Source organism: Ptiloglossa arizonensis, chromosome 1, assembly GCF_051014685.1.
Source record: "Ptiloglossa arizonensis isolate GNS036 chromosome 1, iyPtiAriz1_principal, whole genome shotgun sequence".
Classification (NCBI taxonomy): Eukaryota; Metazoa; Arthropoda; class Insecta; order Hymenoptera; family Colletidae; genus Ptiloglossa; species Ptiloglossa arizonensis.
In genome coordinates, this window is record NC_135048.1 from 21649945 (window position 1) to 21668900 (window position 18956).

The following is an 18956-nucleotide window of genomic DNA, read 5'->3' on the forward strand; positions in this document are numbered from 1 at the left end:
AAACAACCCGACAACCGTTCGGCTTATCCACATACCGAGGCGGGCGTTAAAATTATACTAACTCTCGTAACGCGCGCTGCACCGCACGCGGACTTCTTTCCAGATAAACGTGCACAATATCCCGAATAGTTACTCAACAGAGGCTCGGGCGAAAACGAAAGAAGATAAGATAGAAATATCGTAGCCGGAACTCGCGAAAATTAACGCGATCGTCTCGCTGCGAGCAACGGTCTCTCGTTGAACGAAAAAGTGAAAAAAAAAGGAAAAAGAAGCACGAAACGAAAAAATACGCTTACCTTAGAAATCACGAGGTCGTGGTCGGCGATCGGGTCGTCTCTCACGGGATATCTCGTCGCGGATAAATACCTTCCCTCTCGATCACGCCCAGGAAATAACTCGATAGCTTTAACGTTGGCCCGTTCGATGGGGGCCTCTGTTACGGGGAATCTTGGTTATGAACCTTCGAGCTTATCGAGCCGCGATCCTGACGAAGTAACTTCCGGTCCTTTTCGGTCAGCCGCCTCCTTCTCACCGAGTGTCCGTTTCAGGAATTCGTCGTATTACGATTTTCGTTCGGGCCGCAGATAACCGTGCCAGCTTCGTCCTGGGATAACAGGTGGCACGCCGGAGTTCCTCACCGTGCAGAGTACTAACGACGTGTGACGTCGACGGCTCGGTGCGAGAGGGCTTTTATAGCCGGCCGTGTCGACTCGGCTCGACTCCGCTCGACACGGCTTGCCGTTGAGGAGCTCTTGGTCCTACAAACCGATTTCTTCCTTCGACCTATTGTTCCGCTCTGTCGCCCTACGAATAGTATAACTCGGGGTGAATTAAGGGCCCCGTTCCGCGATTAAAAATACGCGAGACTGTAATTACACGTGGAATGAAATTAATACGATCGTAAATTACACCATTTCGATGAAATTGTTCGTTTAATGCTTAGAGACGAGATTTAAGTATATATTTATACCCTTCGAGAAAGTGTTTTTACGATAAAAATACGGAAAGATGGAGGAAATTTTTGTTAAAAATTTCAAACGGTTAAGAAACTCTGCTCCGAGGACCATACTTGTTGAATAAATGAGACAGGTTACGTTGCTCGCAAATAAGATTAATATATAGTTTGGAAAGGGAAATAGGCAATTTTTTTTTTAGAATCAAATTTCAATCATTTTAATTGTACGTTTGTTTTGTTCTCGGGCGATGTATTTTATTCGATATCGTTCCTCGAAGATGGATTTTTAACTGTTAAAACGTGTTTAGATTCCAATTAGGTATTTTGCCTTTCTTCGTCACAATATACATTGTGACAAGCTAATTCGTATTTTGTACGAACAATGATGCACGTGTTGAAATAAAAATTTTCTGACGTGTATATCGAATCGAACATTGTAATAGAATATTTGCGACCCTTCTTTTTAAGTCTTCTTCGGTACACAAAAGATTCTTTTACGAAAGAAAAATAAAACCTTGCCTTAGACACGATTAGACAAACTCTTATTTTAGATTTTTCGAGTAAAATCTCTGGCAACGATCTAACCATATTATCAGTGAGTAATTCTCTTGAATAAAAATATCTTTAACATTTTTATCTTCGTATCGATATTTTAATAAACTTTTCGATAAGTTCTGCTTTTGTTCTGAAACTAGTTTTCTCCAGTTTAACATATCAATCGATCACAAATTTTTTATATTCATGTTAGAACTGTTTCCAGACCACGGGGGTATATTTACATCCTTCTTGTACAAAAATTTGGTTAGTTATAATTTCTACTTGTAACTTCAAACGCAGATTGTAGACGCGGAAACGATGAAACTAATTCCGTATAATAATTAGCCGAATATTGACCAACTCCAATTTTACCAATGATCGTATTAATTACCACGACTGTAATCTGCCAACGAATGTGATTATTAGTTCGGCAATTGAATCAAATGCTACTTTAATCGTAAAAGATCTAAATTTGAATAAAATTAAACTAGAGCCTGGATGTTTAAAAAATCAAAATAAATATTTATATAGAACTGGATCATATTTTTCAAAAGCATTGAAATCTTAATCTGAGTTTCGTTTCTTCTTTTAATATTTTTCTCGGTTTTTCTAATTTAAAGAAAACAACGATTACACATAATTGATAATTTCAATCAATTGAAATGGTATACGTAAATTAACTTTTAAGTTTTAACATCGAATTAACGCTCTTTCTTTTTTACAGAATTATTCCAATGTTTTTAATATTGTAAAAGTTCTAACAAGAATTTCATAACTTTTCAATACTATTTAGTATTTAAATATATTCATCGTCAAATATCTATTGACCACTAATATGATTGGATTTTACTTTATGTCACAGCTTTTCCGTTTAACAAACTAATTCCCTATGGAAAATTGTTATTGACAATAGCTATCAGATTGTGAGAAATAAAAAGTTCACGTGCAGAGCAAACATTTTTTCAAAAATCAGTGTGTATGTATGTATGTAACAGAATTATTTTCTATTCGTTGCTATCCATTTGTGATCGTTCGCTGACTTTTATTGGAAAACCGAAGATAACTTCCAATTAAGTTTGTTTACTATTCCATGTTTTTGTTTGTTCAGTTTTACAGGGATATTCCCAGCCATCAACTACCATGGTTCATTTTGCCTTTATTATTTTCCGAATATTTTATTACGAAAAGTATGTACTGTTGAATAAACATTTCAAAAACGCCAAATTCGCGTCGTAATCGTTTATTTGAAAAATAGCAGGTTCGTCAATTTTTTCGTCACTATTTGTTTTTTATACATTTTTCAATGGGGATGTACGTCGATGCATATTTGCCATATTTAAGTTTTATAAATACGACGTGATCCCACCGTAGAACGTGACGTAGTTATGCGGATTCGTCGGAATGGCTACTCGGATCATTTATTTATGGTAATTTGTTCATTATCACGGCTACAGAGTTATTTTTTTCAATTCTATTTATAAGTTCTCGACGCTTTTTATCGATCAGTTGTAACGGTTTTAATCCGCAATTTTTGAATAAAAGTTCACTGTGAATTTCGTCGTTTTATACGATTCTAACTTTTTAAAAAAACGATTCTAATTTGCGAGAATACGTCGACTTTGTAAATTGATACCTTTTTCTCAAAATTTCCAAGGAAAATATTAATTTAAAAAAAAATTGATCCAGAACTGGCTAGTCGATTTTCAAAGGCTACCACGTACAAAGCAAATATTTTTCCCAAAAATAGGTGTGCATGTATGTATGTATGTATGTAACAGAATTATTTTTTATTCGTGGCTATCCGTCTTTGTAAAAGTTTGCTTTTCCATTCTGTGAACAACAATTTTCAAAGGTTACAAGTTCCCGTCGTGATCGTATTTATTCATTGAAATTTTGATAATAACAGCCGGTATAATTTCAATGTTACATCATATTTGAATCACGTTATGCATGATGAATCCATAATTTGACTATTTGCATTTTGCGCGCATTTGCCGGATGTGTTTATTATGAAAATACAGCATCTGCGCCGGAATTAAATTTTCGGTAATGAAATTAATCGAGGACTAGCGCCCATTACACCGTAATCGACGATAATGTTGGTCCCATTTAAAAGAGATTCATTTTACATTCTATCGGATCGTTCGTGTGAAAAAATTAAGTACATCGCGTTTAAATTTATTTCGTTGATCGATATAGTAATAACATCGACGAAACGACGAAAAATACGTAATAAACGCAAACAGAACAAATATTTCAGGCTGTTGTCTTTGTCCAGATATTAAACATTCGAAATTTCACCTTCCCTTAAGACAAACGTTTTGGTAAATTTTCCAGTCTTCGAATTTACCTGCCTGAAATCTACTGCCACGATTTGCAACAGGATGAATGAACAAAATTCGCGACGAATCGGGAATCTCGTTCACAAATACGAACACGAATCCGTCACTCATTCAGGTCGCGTGTCCTCGATGGCTCGAGCTTCTCTACTTACGTCAGTCACGAGCAGACTCGCGGGATACGTGTATTTTCTTGAAGTTCGAAGTCTTAAAAACATAATTGTAAAGTATTACGGTGTAATTCGAAAAATTGTTAAAGTTACGGAACTTTGAACCGAACTCCTTATGTACTCTAACACTACCCGCCAACTTGAAAGTCGTTTTCCTCGAAACAACATTTTTCAAGTTCTTTGACGTAATATCTCGTATCAAGTTCGTATCAAAATTAACTCAATATCCGCGGAAATGTTCTCTCGTCGCTGAATATAGTCACAAAGACTGAAGTTTTTTATTAGAATGCTAATATCTTTTTAACTCTCGGTTTTTTGTCTTTTCTTTTTTGTGCAAGCAATAGGTACACTTAGACAAAATAAGAAGCTCTTTGATTTTTCTGTTTTTGGCGATCAGAAGGATAGATATCATATTGATCGCGAAAAAATGAGGAAATGTAAACAAACAGATGGCGAACAGTCTTAATTTGCAGTAATACGCGTCCGGTGGTCGATTTACGCGTTAATTTGACATTAACCCAATGAAAAGACGATAAAATCTATTTAATACCTCTGTATCGTTCGCTTGCCGGTCCATTGAGAAATTCCATCCTGAAGCAATTAAAGCTCGTCATCGAAGTGCGACTTTGTCGTCGTGGCAGCACTATATTCTCGACCGTTGCTGCTAATAGCGCTCTTAACGTCTGGACCCTGGCCTGTCGACTAATTCCCGCAGTAGAGTAACTATTCGATTGAACCGACGGGATCGTCTGTTGTCCTTCCACTCGTTTATATCGTTGAACGAATTCTGATAAGACAAGAATTTTTCCTGAAGAAATCACGAAAACAATCTTGTTTCGTCGCGAGGAACGAAGCTATAGGTTACGTGAAAGGCCAATTAAGGAAATAGGAAATAACGACTCTACGCCACGTTACAATAGGTAGACTATGTTTAGCCCGTTGTTAGACGATATTCTGTAATGAAATATTGTAAACATCGTTAGAGAGAATACCTGGTCAGTCGCATAATATCCAAACGAATTATTTCGTACATCGAAATGATAATTTACGTTTTACACGGCATCTCGATACAAGAGCGTATCGTAACGGTAAGCATAAAGAATTACGTTACTCTTAACTCGATCGAAGCGCCACGGTGAGGGACAAAGAAAACTCGTAACGCACGACCTATCTAGACGAATGATCGTTTTTATTTTAGCGGTTGTATTTTTCGTCGTCGCGGGATTGGATTAATCGACACTTGTCCTGGCTACGTCCAAGTATCTTGTAAACAGAAATTGCGATCATGGTACTTATTTCTATCGATGGCTTTTCCCTCAATCTCGATCGAGTTGATCAAGCGTAATCAACCCATGGATTCGTTTGTCAAACTACCCATGGAACACAGCTGTTCGAATGATGTCCCGAGGTTATTGGATGATTCTGTATGGCCATCGATTTCATCTCCGACATCGAAGGGTCACACGTCAAATGAAGGTGCCGAGAACCGATTATCCACCGTTAACCTCTCAAGGGATACTGGTAAGTAGGTGTACGTTTTGTTTTCAAGTTATTTTTAATATTGTAACGTGACAACAATTACTGAAATTGTGAACGAATATCGTTACACCTGTTTTAGGTGTGAAAAAACATTACAAACATTTGGCACTAACCAACATAGTGAGTTATGAAAGAAACGTTGTAGCTAAGAGCATTTAAAATCACATTTTACTTAGTTTACATTTGGATGAACATTTATGCTAAAAATAAAATAACAAATAATGTAATTATTAAGATTCACATAAACATTGTAATATTTTAATTTAATTACACTTATTGAATCTCCAAGTAACTTAAAATCTGTGAAGAATATTTTCTTTTACTCAAAGAAAAAGATTCAAAATCATGGAAGTTAAGTAGGATGTTCTATAGTTCGCGCTTCGATCGCGATACGTCCGAAGGAATCGTATTGTACAGTTTGGATTAAAAATAAATAAAATTCAATTTGCTAACAACCAAATCGATAGAAGGGAAAATTTCTTCGGGAGAGTATTAAGGCGTTGAAGCTAGAAAAATGTGATAATGCAAGTGGAAACTGAACGTAGTACCGGAAATTGTGAAAGGATCTCTGGAATTCGCGCGATAGTTTTAATCGAATCACACGAACTTTTGTTCAAGGACCCTTGGAGATAGACAGGATATGACGTATGTATGTATTGCAGTTACTTGTTCATTCTAGTCGATAACTAAAACCGGGAGCACACTCAACGCTCAAACTATCTTCGATTACTTTTTCGACGTGAACGACCGTACTGCTAAATTTAAAATCAAATTAATTAACTATCAAAATATAGAGTAGAGACGCGCGCGCGCGCGCACAAGCACGCCAAACGCTTTATTTGCACTCTTCCATGGAACTTTATCGAGAGAACCTCGTAACAAAAGGGATCAATCATTTGCCTCGTTCGATTTCGAGGCGAAGCGAGAGAATTTCTTCTTCGCCATTGCCTGTGACAGAAAGTGTCACGCGTTTCCGTCGATGTTTTCGAAAGACCGATCGCGTAGGCACAATTTACATCGTTGAATTACCGTCGGGAAATTAACGTAAACATTATAATGATTTCATGTTGACTTGCGAGTATATACATATATATATATATATGTATATATATGCACTTGATAGGAAAAAAATAAAATTAATGTACAGAAGTAAGAATAACCATACATTTGGTACAAAGTATAGATCTAAACTGTGAAGAACCTAACCTCGAAAACAATCTAATAAGGATAAAATGAAATAATATATAGAATAAAAATTGAGATACGGCCACTTTCATTTTTAAATTATAATTTTTAAAAATTTGTCATTTTTCTGCAAATATAACTTAATGAATCGTTTTGATTGTAAAAAATAGAGCAATTAACGCGTTCACTACCACCGTTCGGTTTGAAAATGTTATCGAATGTAGTGCATGTTTTTCTACAAATAAAATGTATTAAGTAGATCAACCGAATGTTCATAAACGGTGCACCGCACATATGTGTCATTAGTCTATAGATCATTTGTTTATATGGACGCAAAATAAAAACTCATTGGTGTCACGCGTGCGTGACGTTGGTCTGTCACGAGAATCGACACTTTGCGCACGTGTAACTCGCGGTAGTAAACGTGTTAAATAGTACTAATTCGTAACAAATATTGGGAAGAGTTATTGACATTTTGGATACGGTCAAACTAAATTGACTAAGTAAAGCATAATGCCTGCTGCAAGTCAAACTGAATGTATCTTAAAAATGAAAAGTTTACGTACTCGAGTTTATTTGGACTCTTTTTACTCTGAGACATACACCTGTAGATTCTTTAACGACGCTTTAAACTCGTTATATATATAACACACCATACGATAGAGGGTTAATCGCATTAGCAAAAGTCTGTTGTTATAGTATGTGAGCATTTTATACTTTTTGTCTTAATAACATATATGTTACACAATTTTTTATGGGGATATCAAATAATTTAATTCCACCTCGTTTTTATTAGTTTTTAAAGCAAATTTAACTGCTGTCAAATTGTGATAAAATATGGAGATCTTAACAATAAGATATTCCAACGGAAGTTAGAATAAGAAATCTAAGCTACGGGGCATTGCAACATTCTTGTCCAGGGATAGAGTTGTTAAAGTCACATCAAATCATAAAATATGCTATATGTTGTTTTCTCTTGCTTTTGCAGAAAAGATGCATATAGTAAAAATTTTTCATCAGTAAATTTGGAAACTTTTTTGTTTTATGCAAATTTTCGATAGAATTTATAGTAACTGAGATATCCCTCACCCTATAAGTGCAAGTACTGACAGTGACCTATAGATTTGTGACCTAGAAAATAAAATAAAAAATATATAATAATATTTAAATAATACTTCCTATCCTGATTATTGACGAGAAGTTCAGCTAGTTCTAACATAGTACATATTGGCTGGACAATTTTGCGAAATTTTAATTGGAAGTTTAATTAACGATCTTCATTGATCTCTGTCTATGTCGAGGATACGACACTGAGGTTTGATACTCGACTCAAGGCATCGGTCAAATTCAATAGACACTCATCAGTCACTCGGGTGAAGTTGGACCGATCGATGTAATCAAATCGGACGAGAACAATTGTGAGCATGGCTCGCTTTGTAGAATACTACTTAACCTTAAATTTGTGCAGAATTTCTATTTGAAACATCCTCAAATTTTAATTCCAGAACACAAGAAAAACGCAACGAAAATCATGCTTCAACTTTTCTAACATTTAAATATTTTTCAGTATATGGGCATTATAACGATTGTTTCAAATAATACAAGTTTTATAAATATTTAAACATTTTCAAAATTTTAATTCATTTTTGTAGATCTTCTGAGAAACTTACCTAAAATAATATATATATAACAAAATTAAGTTTTTGCAAATAAACTATATCCATCCTATAATAAAAAAAAATTTAATTTTTATAAATGTAAGAAACATATCGAGCAGTTGTCCTCTTAGCAATAAAATTTGCTAAAGTAATTAATCATTTTCGTAATAATAAATACAAAGATAACATTACATTGGACAATTGTAACCGTAGTAAGGATAGCATATAACATAATTTGCAATAAAATAAGTTACAAACTTTTACAAACTTAAGTAACATTAATCGTACATAGCTTGTTACTAGTTTTTGATTTCTTGTTTAATGTTTCTACCATCTTTATTGCTCAATCGATAACTTTTCTATCGAATGATGTTAATTTACTAGTATTTCAGTTAATTATCACAGCATAATGTTCAATACTTAAAAAAATAGAAATAATTATCAATGCAATACAGGAAATATAAATATAAAAATTTAATTTCCTCATTTTTACTGAACTTATTACTCTATCGTTAATTAATAATCACATCCAATTCGACCCAAATCGACGAAAAGTAGATTGTTACAAAAATACATTAAAATTTTCTAGAGTTAAGAAGTATCTCCATGATCGATTAACAAAGCTCCAACAGTGGAGAAGTTTCTAAATCTAATAACGAAGTCAGATGGAGATTTTGTTCTCTGAGACGTGAACGCTAAAAGTCTACCAAAATTCACGCTGTTGATGATGCGAGCTACGACGTAATGTAAACGGTAGGAATCACGATTGTGGGGTCGGCGCCCAAGAAGTTTACGCAACTACGAAAAGATCTGTCTACAAAACGTGCGTTCGAGTGCGTAACAGGTACATAACGCGTGGAGGACTCGGTCCCCTATCAAGGTTATTAGCATTCTAATGTCGAATTTTCACAGGGAACTGCAATGTATTTTTAAACTAACATCAGTAGGTATACATAATACATAATATTAACCATATAATGCTAATTACAAATTAATAGCCTAACGATATAAAAATAAAATTCATAAGTGTAGAAGGAAATTATTGTAACATCTATGATTGTTTTACTCCACCAATGACACATCTTCGTAAGAACAAACAAAAATATGTTAAACATTGTACGTAACTTCATCATTGTATATAAGTAATTTTTGTTTTTCTAATTCTACCCCCATTGTATTTTCAAATATTGTATTATAGCAGACAACAATAATAACATTCTTTAAATTTCTATTGTGTTTGGTGTTCAAAGTACTTAAAGAATATCTTCTTCTTCTTTTAAATTTATTCATTTGTCATGCATTAACGAACAAAAAATTGTGCACTTTGCGAGGCATCATTAATTAAATCGGATTCTACAAAAAAAAGAAACGAATGACTCCGTGTGAAACGTAGGTACTATTACATAAAAAAAGTATACAAGTTATTACGATTTCCTCGAACGTTTTCTGTTTCATTAACACCGGATAGAGTAATTAAGTAATTTTATTCTGCAAAGGAGTACAGCGTAACGAGAGATTCAAGAATAATTCGATTAATTGTCCCGACCAAAGAAATTCTAAATTAGAAGGGAACAGAGATAACACCCCACTTCGTTTCTTTCTTAGCAACCTACAGCACGCAACCTACGTTTTGCTCATCGACTAATTATTCAAAAATGAAAGTAATAATTGAAGCGTGTCGTTTCATCAAACGCCAATGCGAGATTGCTTTCATAGACGAAGAGATTTTTAATTAAAAGAAAAATACAGAGAGCTAATTTCTATATTACATCCTTGGCAACATTCATACTAGTCTATTTGAACTTAAACTGGAAATGTCAACCACTAGTATTTTAATTAAGACTCGTAGTGCTTTTTATAGCTTTATCGATACATTGGATATTTCCATTTCTTCGACAATGTTTAAAATAGATATAGATTGTGAGGTTTATAAAATGTCCCTGTAACTTGTCTAAAGTATACCAAATATGAAAAAATTAAAATTTCTAAAAATTTCAACAGTAAATGTACACCATTCTAATATGTTATTATTCGACTTATTAAAACTAGTTTCGCGTATGATTCGATACTGACGTGCCATCTGACGACAATACATGTTAGGAAGAATATCTACCAACAACAGATCGCAACAAATTACGAAAGTATGTCACACCACGAAGTATATGCGCAATAGTCTTATTTAACACTCTATGGAAGTTGTACACACAAGATATAGTATTAACCTTTCCTCTTGTAAGAGTTAATGTCACGCAATCTGCATTACCGACTGCATAGAAGAGCAATGGTTCTAGAGCGACCTTTTCATTCCAGAAAGTTGATTCCGGGAACTACTATATGTTGAACTGAATCACCGAAGTCGGTAAACGTAGAAACATTGCCAATGTGTAGCTGTATCAAGAATATCAATCTCAGAAAATATACTAACAATTAGTTCCATTCATTCTCACAGATTGAACTCGGAACTATTTATTACTTATTTTAAATACAAGAAACTAAGAATATTTTAAACGTTACAGACACCATAACAGCTTACTACAATTTTCTGAGCCCCATCTATTCTCGAAACCCAATTTCATAATATGTATCTAGTATTTCAAACGATGCTTGATCAAACAATACTTGGAACTTTCATATTTTTTCCTTCGACTCACAATTTAGTATCACATAAAGGAATTGAAAACAAAATAGGAAGAAAAGAAAGCTATTCGTGTTACTCGAAACAAATTTATCGAATTGCATCAAAGTTGCATTTACATTTTTCGTTTCGTTAAAATATTGAAAGCCCCATACACTTGCATGGGTTGCAAAAAAAGTTTTCCACGTTATAATGATACATTTGTGTTTAAATCTTAAGGAACTAATCTAAGTTCGCAGCCAATTAGCTCGGTACTACCCGCGACGAAGAAGTATTGTTCGTCGCGAGCAATACCGATTACCAGGTCTCACCACGTGGAGGTTGCTGCGAGCGGAGACCCGGAGAGAGATAGATGGAATCAAAGTTCCATCGATCTCCCTCGATACGCGGTACAAACGAAATTACTAAACTCCAGAGATAGAAGGAATCGATGTTCCTTCGATCTCCTCGTTTAGTTCTGCCGAGCAATTACATTATGGAAAAATTAGGCAAAATTGAGAAAGACGCGACACGAACCGTGCAGTTGGTCCTACTAGGTCTATCCCGTTTCCCCTCCGTGGTTCCGATTCCAGAGAAAACGAGCGACGCCTACCACTCCCCTAGAGGAGTGCCCCGTTTCTCCATCTTTACGACGAGAGGGTCTTATTTTGGAGGCTTTCGCAGGGACCGGCAAAAATGCCTGCTCCTGTGCTCGCAACATGCCCCCTCTGGAAGCGGACACACCGGAAGAGACGGCGATAGACCGTTCGGACTACTTACACGGCCGGCCACTTGCTTGTACAAGAAGCAGTGGTGGCCGGACTGAGATACGAGCAAGCGAGCAAAAAGAAGCTAAAGATTGGATAATTACTCGGCAGATCACAGATATTCGTACATGGCGACCTTAAAACTAACTTAGTCTATACTTAGAATTAACAGTCCCGTGGAGGATGCAATACATCAGTCCTCTTTGTTCTTCGTTCTTTGTTTTCCGATACATTTAAGAGAATGTATCTAAGAGAAACTTAAGAGAAACCTAAAGTCAAGGCATAATAGAAAATAGAAATGAAGTTGGTTAGTGGAAAAAAATAAACATGGAAAAACAAGTAGAAATTAAAATCAGAGAACAAATGAAATGAATTAGACAAAGAAACAATTAAAAACAAAAGAAAGGATTGAGAGAGTGGTCGCCAGTACTGACCACCGCCTACCGGCGGCCAGTACCGGTTACCAAGGTGGGGGGTCCCCCTTCCAAGAACCTAAAACGAAGAGATCCGTCCACCTCGGAGGCTCCAGGAACAATGAAATTTTAAACAACCGGGGGCTCCTTATATACCCTCCCCAAGGTGACTTACCGTTTCTTCCATTGTCTTTGTTCGATCTAACTGAATATTTCAAGAAATTGATTGCTTTTAGGCCATTATTTATACTAGGACATTCTTAATAATTGTTTAAACTATGTTCCTACGACGGTTGTTAATAATTATGATAAATAAACATCAAGATACAACGAAATCTGCAAAGGGAAACGGTTTCGGTGAATGTTTGTCCATCCACACGATTGTTATTAACATTTACGCATATTCCCAATATTAATCGAACAATGTGCATCTTATTTATGTATTACAAATGATTAAGTAACTTATAGAAATTGATTTTGATCGAGACTCGATGTTAAAACGTGTTTCGTAAAGTTTTAAAGCATGGAAAGTAACAATTGTTCATTAGATACATTAATTTAACATTTGTTTAATTCTTATAATTTGCACAATACGCGTAGAAGTGGTATTTTTTACATAAAAGTGCCAAAATTCAATTAATCGCTGTTCTGGATAGAAAAATCATCGCGATAAATACTTGTGAATCGATAATCGATACGTGTAGCCTTGAGAATGTCAGTTGGATCTCAGCGAAAAATTCCTTCGCGAACAAAGAATATTTCAACGAAATGATATTTTAAGCCATTATTTATACTAAGACATTGTTAATAATTGTCTAAAGTATGGTCCTACAACAGTTGTTAATAATTATGATAAACAAACATCAAGATATTGCGAAATCTGCGAAGGCGAATGACTTTGGCGAATGTTTATGTCTCTAGGCGATTGTTATAAACATTTTTGCACGTTCCCAATATTGATCGAACAATGTGCATCTTATTTATGTATTGCAATTAATTAAGAAACTTACAGAAGTTGATTCTGATCGAGATTCGAAGTAAAAACGTGCATCGTGAAGTTTTTAAAGCATGGAAAGTAATAATTGTCTATTTGCTACACTAATTTAACATTTGTTTAATTCTTATAATTTACACAATACGCGTACAAAGTGTATTTTTTACTTAAAAGTGCCGAAATTCAATTAATCGCATTTCTAAATAGAAAAATCATCGCGATGAACGTTTGTGAATCGATAATCGATATGTGTAGCCTTGACAATGTCGGTTGGACCTCAATGACAACAATTCCATCGCGAATAAAGAATACTTCAACGAAATAATGTTTTAATCCATTATTTAGACTAGGACATTGTTAATAATTGTTTAAACTACGGTGCTACGACGGTTGTTAATAATTATGGTATATAAACATCAAGATATTGCGAAATCTGCGGAGACAAACGGTTTCGGCGAATGTTTGTTTATTTCCTCAATTGTTATTAACCTTTTTGCATGTTCCGAATATTAATGTTACAATATGCATTATGAATGATTAATTTGCTTATAGAAATTTATTTTGATCGAGATTCGAAGTGAAAGCTTGTTTTTAAGATGTTTCTTAAAATTTTAAAACATGGAGAGTAATAATTGTTTACTAAACACGTTAATTTAACATTTATTTTATTCCAATGGAAGGCACAAAACGTGTAAAATCTCCAACTTTTACATTACATTTTTTTCGTTAAAATTGTGTTTCTTTGTACGAGGATAGACAAGTTTGAAATTCCACGATAGATTCTTCTGCAGGTGCTCACGAAAATAAATGTTATGTTTAACAAAGTGATTAATTATATTTTGACTCCATTATCCAATTCGTGACACGACTACGTGTACTGTCCAAATCACAAGAATTAAACAATTATTCAATCGGTGTATCCAATAAAGAATGAAGTCCAATAAATAATTTATACTTATTTTTTAAGAAAACAAAACCTTTTAAGATAAGTTGTACTTAAAACATGTTTTGTAATGTAGATATCAAAATGTAATTTTCCCTTAATAATGAAGAATAAATTTTACTTTAATAATTGAACTTAGAAAGCTTGTTACAATGTTAGGGTCAAAAATTATAAATTTCTATTAAATAATGAGAAAAATGATTTATGCATAATAAATTAATTTTTGACTCATAATTGCGTGCAGAAGTACAAAGCATAAAAATAATTTAACTCGTTCAAAATTTAAATAATCCGAAAAGCACAGGTGGCGCTATCTACGGCAAAACGCCCAAGTTTGTCGAGGAATAGTTCGTTCGCAAAGCGCTAGATGGCGGCATAGGAACTGTTGAGACGTATATTAGAATGTAGCTGACAAAATATAAACCTTTAATATAGATTATCCGGATTATCCGAATTATCGGATCATCGGATTATCATTGTAACGTAGAAAACCTTTTTTGCAACCCATGCAAGTGTATGGGGCTTTCAATATTTTAACGAAACGAAAAATGTAAATGCAACTTTGATACAATTCGATAAATTTGTTTCGAGTAACACGAATAGCTTTCTTTTCTTCCTATTTTGTTTCCAATCCCCTTATGTGATACTAAATTGTGAGTCGTAGGAAAAAATATGAAAGTTCCAAGTATTGTTTGATCAAGCATCGTTTGAAGTATTAGATACATATTATAAAATTGGGTTTCGAGAATGGATGGGACTCAGAAAATTGTAGTAAGCTGTTATGGTGCCTGTAACGTTTAAAATATTCTTAGTTTCTTGTATTTAAAATAAGTAATAAATAGTTCCGAGTTCAATCTGTGAGAATGAATGGAACTAATTGTTAGTATATTTTCTGAGATTGATATTTTTGATACAGTTACACATTGGCAATGTTTCTACGTTTACCGACTTCGGTGATTCAGTTCAACATAGTTCCCCGAATTAACGTTCTTGAATGAAGAGATCGTTCTAGAATCACTGACATTTTACTTTGTCGATATTTCAGATCATGTGACACCAACTTCTGTAAAATGAAATTTCTATTTTGTAAATTATCTGCGACTCCATTCCCATTAAATATCCTATATCTTATCTAAAGCGTACTAATCAATCTTGATTTTTAGCCCTCTGGTGGGCGTTTATATATTGTTAAAAAGGTCGCCATACAACGAGGGATTGTATTTTCTAATAACATGAGTGCAATTATATGAATGAGTGATAACCTACCTGTCAACGATTCTTATTTTTGTCGTTATGTAAAACATTGATAAGGGTAGCAAATATATTTTAGGTTTAAGCAGGGACATTTATGTTATTCAAAATATGGCGAAATTTGATATGATAAATGATTATACAAAGAAACTTTCAAACTTGGAGAAAGAACAAAGTATAATCGATAAAGCGCCATTTCGTCATTTAAAAATTACTAACGCCCAAGTTTTAGATACGATAGAAGGCAGAGAAACATGTAGCCGATGTTACAAATCACGCAAATTCTTTTGTTACTCATGTTGTTTACCGGTCATCGCGGAAAAATACTTCCCTAGAGTAAAGGTATAATTGACTGAACCAATTTTTATGTTTTACGTGAATGCAAGTAAACAGCTTTTTGTTCATAGTTACCAATTAAAATCGACATTGTTAAGCATGCACGTGAAATCGATGGAAAAAGTACAGCAATTCATGCAGCTGTGCTGGCACCAGATGATGTGAGAATTTTTACATATCCTGATTTTCCAGAAATATTAGATAAGGAAGAGGTATGATGGCAATGACAACCTTTAAATCATTTTATGTCTAAAGATATTAATTTAGTCTGAATAACATTATCCCTTAGACTGTCTTAATTTTTCCTAGCCAAACTGGCATAAGGATTGAATCTCTCTTTGTTAAAGAGATTAAACAAGGTAATAAAATAATCGTTAATAGGACAAAAAATACATTTCCTATCAAAAGAGCTATTTTTATTGATAGCACATGGCATCAAACAAAAGCTATTTATAAAGATCAAAGATTACGAGGTAAATATGAAAGTAAATTAACATTGTTTAGTCATCAGTAACATAACATATATCTATATTGAAAATATACACATATTTTTCGTAATATAAAGAAATTGAATCGAAATAAAGAAACTTAAAACAGTATGTAATATTAATTTGCAGATTTACAATGTGTCATCTTAAAATCGAGAATATCACAATTCTGGCGTCATCAAAAAAAAAGTCCACGATGGTATTTAGCTACAATTGAAGCAATTCATCAATTTTTAGTAGAACTACATACATGTGCATTTGGCATATTAGAAGGATATGCTGATGCAGAAAATTTTATTGTAAAATCAATTAAGGAAGAATTACCTGAAACAGATCAAAGGTATAGAGGTCAATATGACAATCTTTTATATTTCTTTAAGTACATGTATGAAAAAATTCATACTATGTATGATCATGACAAGTTATGGGCATACAAAAGGCCATTATTATAATTCTGTGATAATGAACTGCTCTAAAAAAATTTTAATCTCTTATAACTACTATTAATAAAAAAGAATGGATGTTAAGATTATTTCTGTAATATTTGTTTTAACTTTAAAATAAGTTACAAAATATGTAACAAATCTACTTGTGTAAGTGATAAATTATTAACTTTTCTTAAATTAATTTCTTTAATCAGTATGTATAAGAAAAATTTATTTATAACATGATTTACATGACAATAATTATATATAACTTTTAAATAGATGTACACACATAAATATTTGGACTGAATTTTATTGAAAATATTGAAGTATCCTTTCAGAGCTATATATTTGAAATTATATGTGACTTTTAAAATATGTCTTATGTGTACATAATTTTAGTTTAAAAAATGATATAGGCTTTTTGTAAAGGTAATATAAATCCATAACAAACACATAACATAATGTACATTTGTATAAAATTACTTATATTGTAAGCAGTATTAGGCATTTATCTTTTTCTAATATACGATTTACTATCACACGTTAATAACGTTACAAAAATATTGAATCAATGATGTATATTCCTCACAAACAAGATAGAAAATAAATGCATAAAATGTTTTTCCATGTCAAGGTTCTGGGGCTCTCGGTCTCCTTACCATTTCTATGTTACTTTCAACGTTTTCGATTCAGGCTAGAAAAAATTTCAGCGCTATTATATATAAGAATCCAAACTAAATATAACAAGAACCACTTGTTTTAATGGGCAATTAGGATCACAAATAAAATGTAGAATAGATATTTTGTCCTATGGAAATCTATATTACATTATCTAAAATACCAATCTTGTAAAATATCAATGGTTTTTAAGCAATCTGTTCATTTAAGAACTGTGATGTTAGGAACTATATTTAAATGTCATTTGTGGTTTTTATAAAACCCATTGGTCTCGGAACATATTCTACCAATAAGATCCATCTATTTTCACAGATGGAACTTGGAACATTTTCTCAGACTTCTACTCTATAATATGTATATTTTGTAATGCATAAGAATATACAAAACTGTAAATATTTTAATGAAGCGTAGGAATATGAATGTAACTTTGATATATTTCGATAAGTTTATTTTAAATAACACGAGTAGCTTTCAAATTTTCCCATCTTTACTTCCATCCTTTTTATGTGATCCTAAATTATAGGAAAAATATGTGAAAATTCCAAGTGTTATATGATCATTTCTTCTTTAAAATTTAAAATACACATTTATTACAAAATAATGGTCTAAGAATAGATAGAACTTGAAAATTTTAATAATTATGTTCAGTAGGAGCAATTTTGCCGATTTTGATGACCTTGGAAAATTGTATTAAGCTATTAGAGTAACTGTAACTTTAAACATATTGTTAAGTGCATTTGTTAATATGGTGCCTGCATACGAACTATGTTAAACACAGTAAACAGGCTTACCGCCTAACGTAACAAATACTATGGATGTCGTTCCACCATCAAACTATGGCGCGACAGAATCATAGACAGATGACGGCGAGATCACAAACTAGACGTAGAGGCTTCGCCATGTCTCATTTTCACTCCTCGATCGACCGATGATCGCATAACACTGTACAGTATTCTGACATACTGTATTCACACTTGTTTGCAATATTATTTCAAATAAACTTTGTGGTTTAATAAAATTTGAATCTACATAATATTTTCGATAAAATTAGTACACGCGATATAACATTATTAATACAATATTTACTAAGATCGAAAAACCACAATTGATTTACAGGAATTAGTTTTCTACGTTTACTACCTTTACCAATTTTGGTTATTCAGTTGAATATAGTTTCTAGAATCATCATTCTCAAACAAAGAGGTCACTCCGAAACCTTTGATATATTACAAGGTCGGTATTTCAGCCCGTTTAACATCAACTTCCATAAAATGAAGTGTCCATTCTATGTCTCGTCTGTGACACTAAATTCCGTAATATAAAATGTCTATTCGATATCTTGTCTACGATACCAACTTGCCTTCACATCTTTCTCTTACTTATTAACCCTCGATCGGCAAGTTAGAAATCATATTATTATAAAACACTTCAGACAGGCTGGCAAACTTATAAACTTCCAACTTAGTCTCTAAACATTACGAAACGATGTTTCTCGAACAGAGGTGGGTGACCTAATAGGTATTCCCAGCAAACGAAGTACGAAATCATGTTATCTATTTCTGTGTTAAAATTCCAACTTGATCAGTTCTAAACTATAAATACGTCATTTGTTGAAGGTAAGGACATGAGAATGTTCGAAAAAAAAAAAAAACAGCTACTCG

General features: G+C 33.3%; 2 protein-coding genes and 1 long non-coding RNA gene across 3 annotated transcripts in view; 2 read left to right on the forward strand and 1 right to left on the reverse strand.

Annotated features, from left to right (window-relative positions):
* The window catches only part of Dh44 (corticotropin-releasing diuretic hormone 44), a 40827-nt gene extending 40055 nt beyond the window's left edge, over positions 1-772 (reverse strand). The window contains exon 1 of the mRNA XM_076305325.1: positions 297-772. The gene's annotated coding sequence lies outside the window, so the exon portion shown is untranslated. The remainder of the gene's footprint in view (positions 1-296) is intronic.
* Positions 773-5234: 4462 nt separating this feature from the next.
* On the forward strand, positions 5235-5794 carry LOC143153526 (uncharacterized). The gene is made up of 2 exons (XR_012993839.1): positions 5235-5522; positions 5620-5794. It is a non-coding gene; the product is annotated as an uncharacterized LOC143153526 (long non-coding RNA).
* A 9241-nt stretch (positions 5795-15035) lies between these two features.
* On the forward strand, positions 15036-16983 carry LOC143151210 (tRNA-uridine aminocarboxypropyltransferase 1). The gene is made up of 4 exons (XM_076320159.1): positions 15036-15707; positions 15773-15913; positions 15991-16174; positions 16319-16983. Exons 1-4 carry the CDS (start codon positions 15477-15479, stop codon positions 16639-16641), a joined length of 879 nt encoding a protein of 292 aa, XP_076176274.1. The 5' UTR covers positions 15036-15476; the 3' UTR covers positions 16642-16983.
* Positions 16984-18956: the final 1973 nt, after the last annotated feature.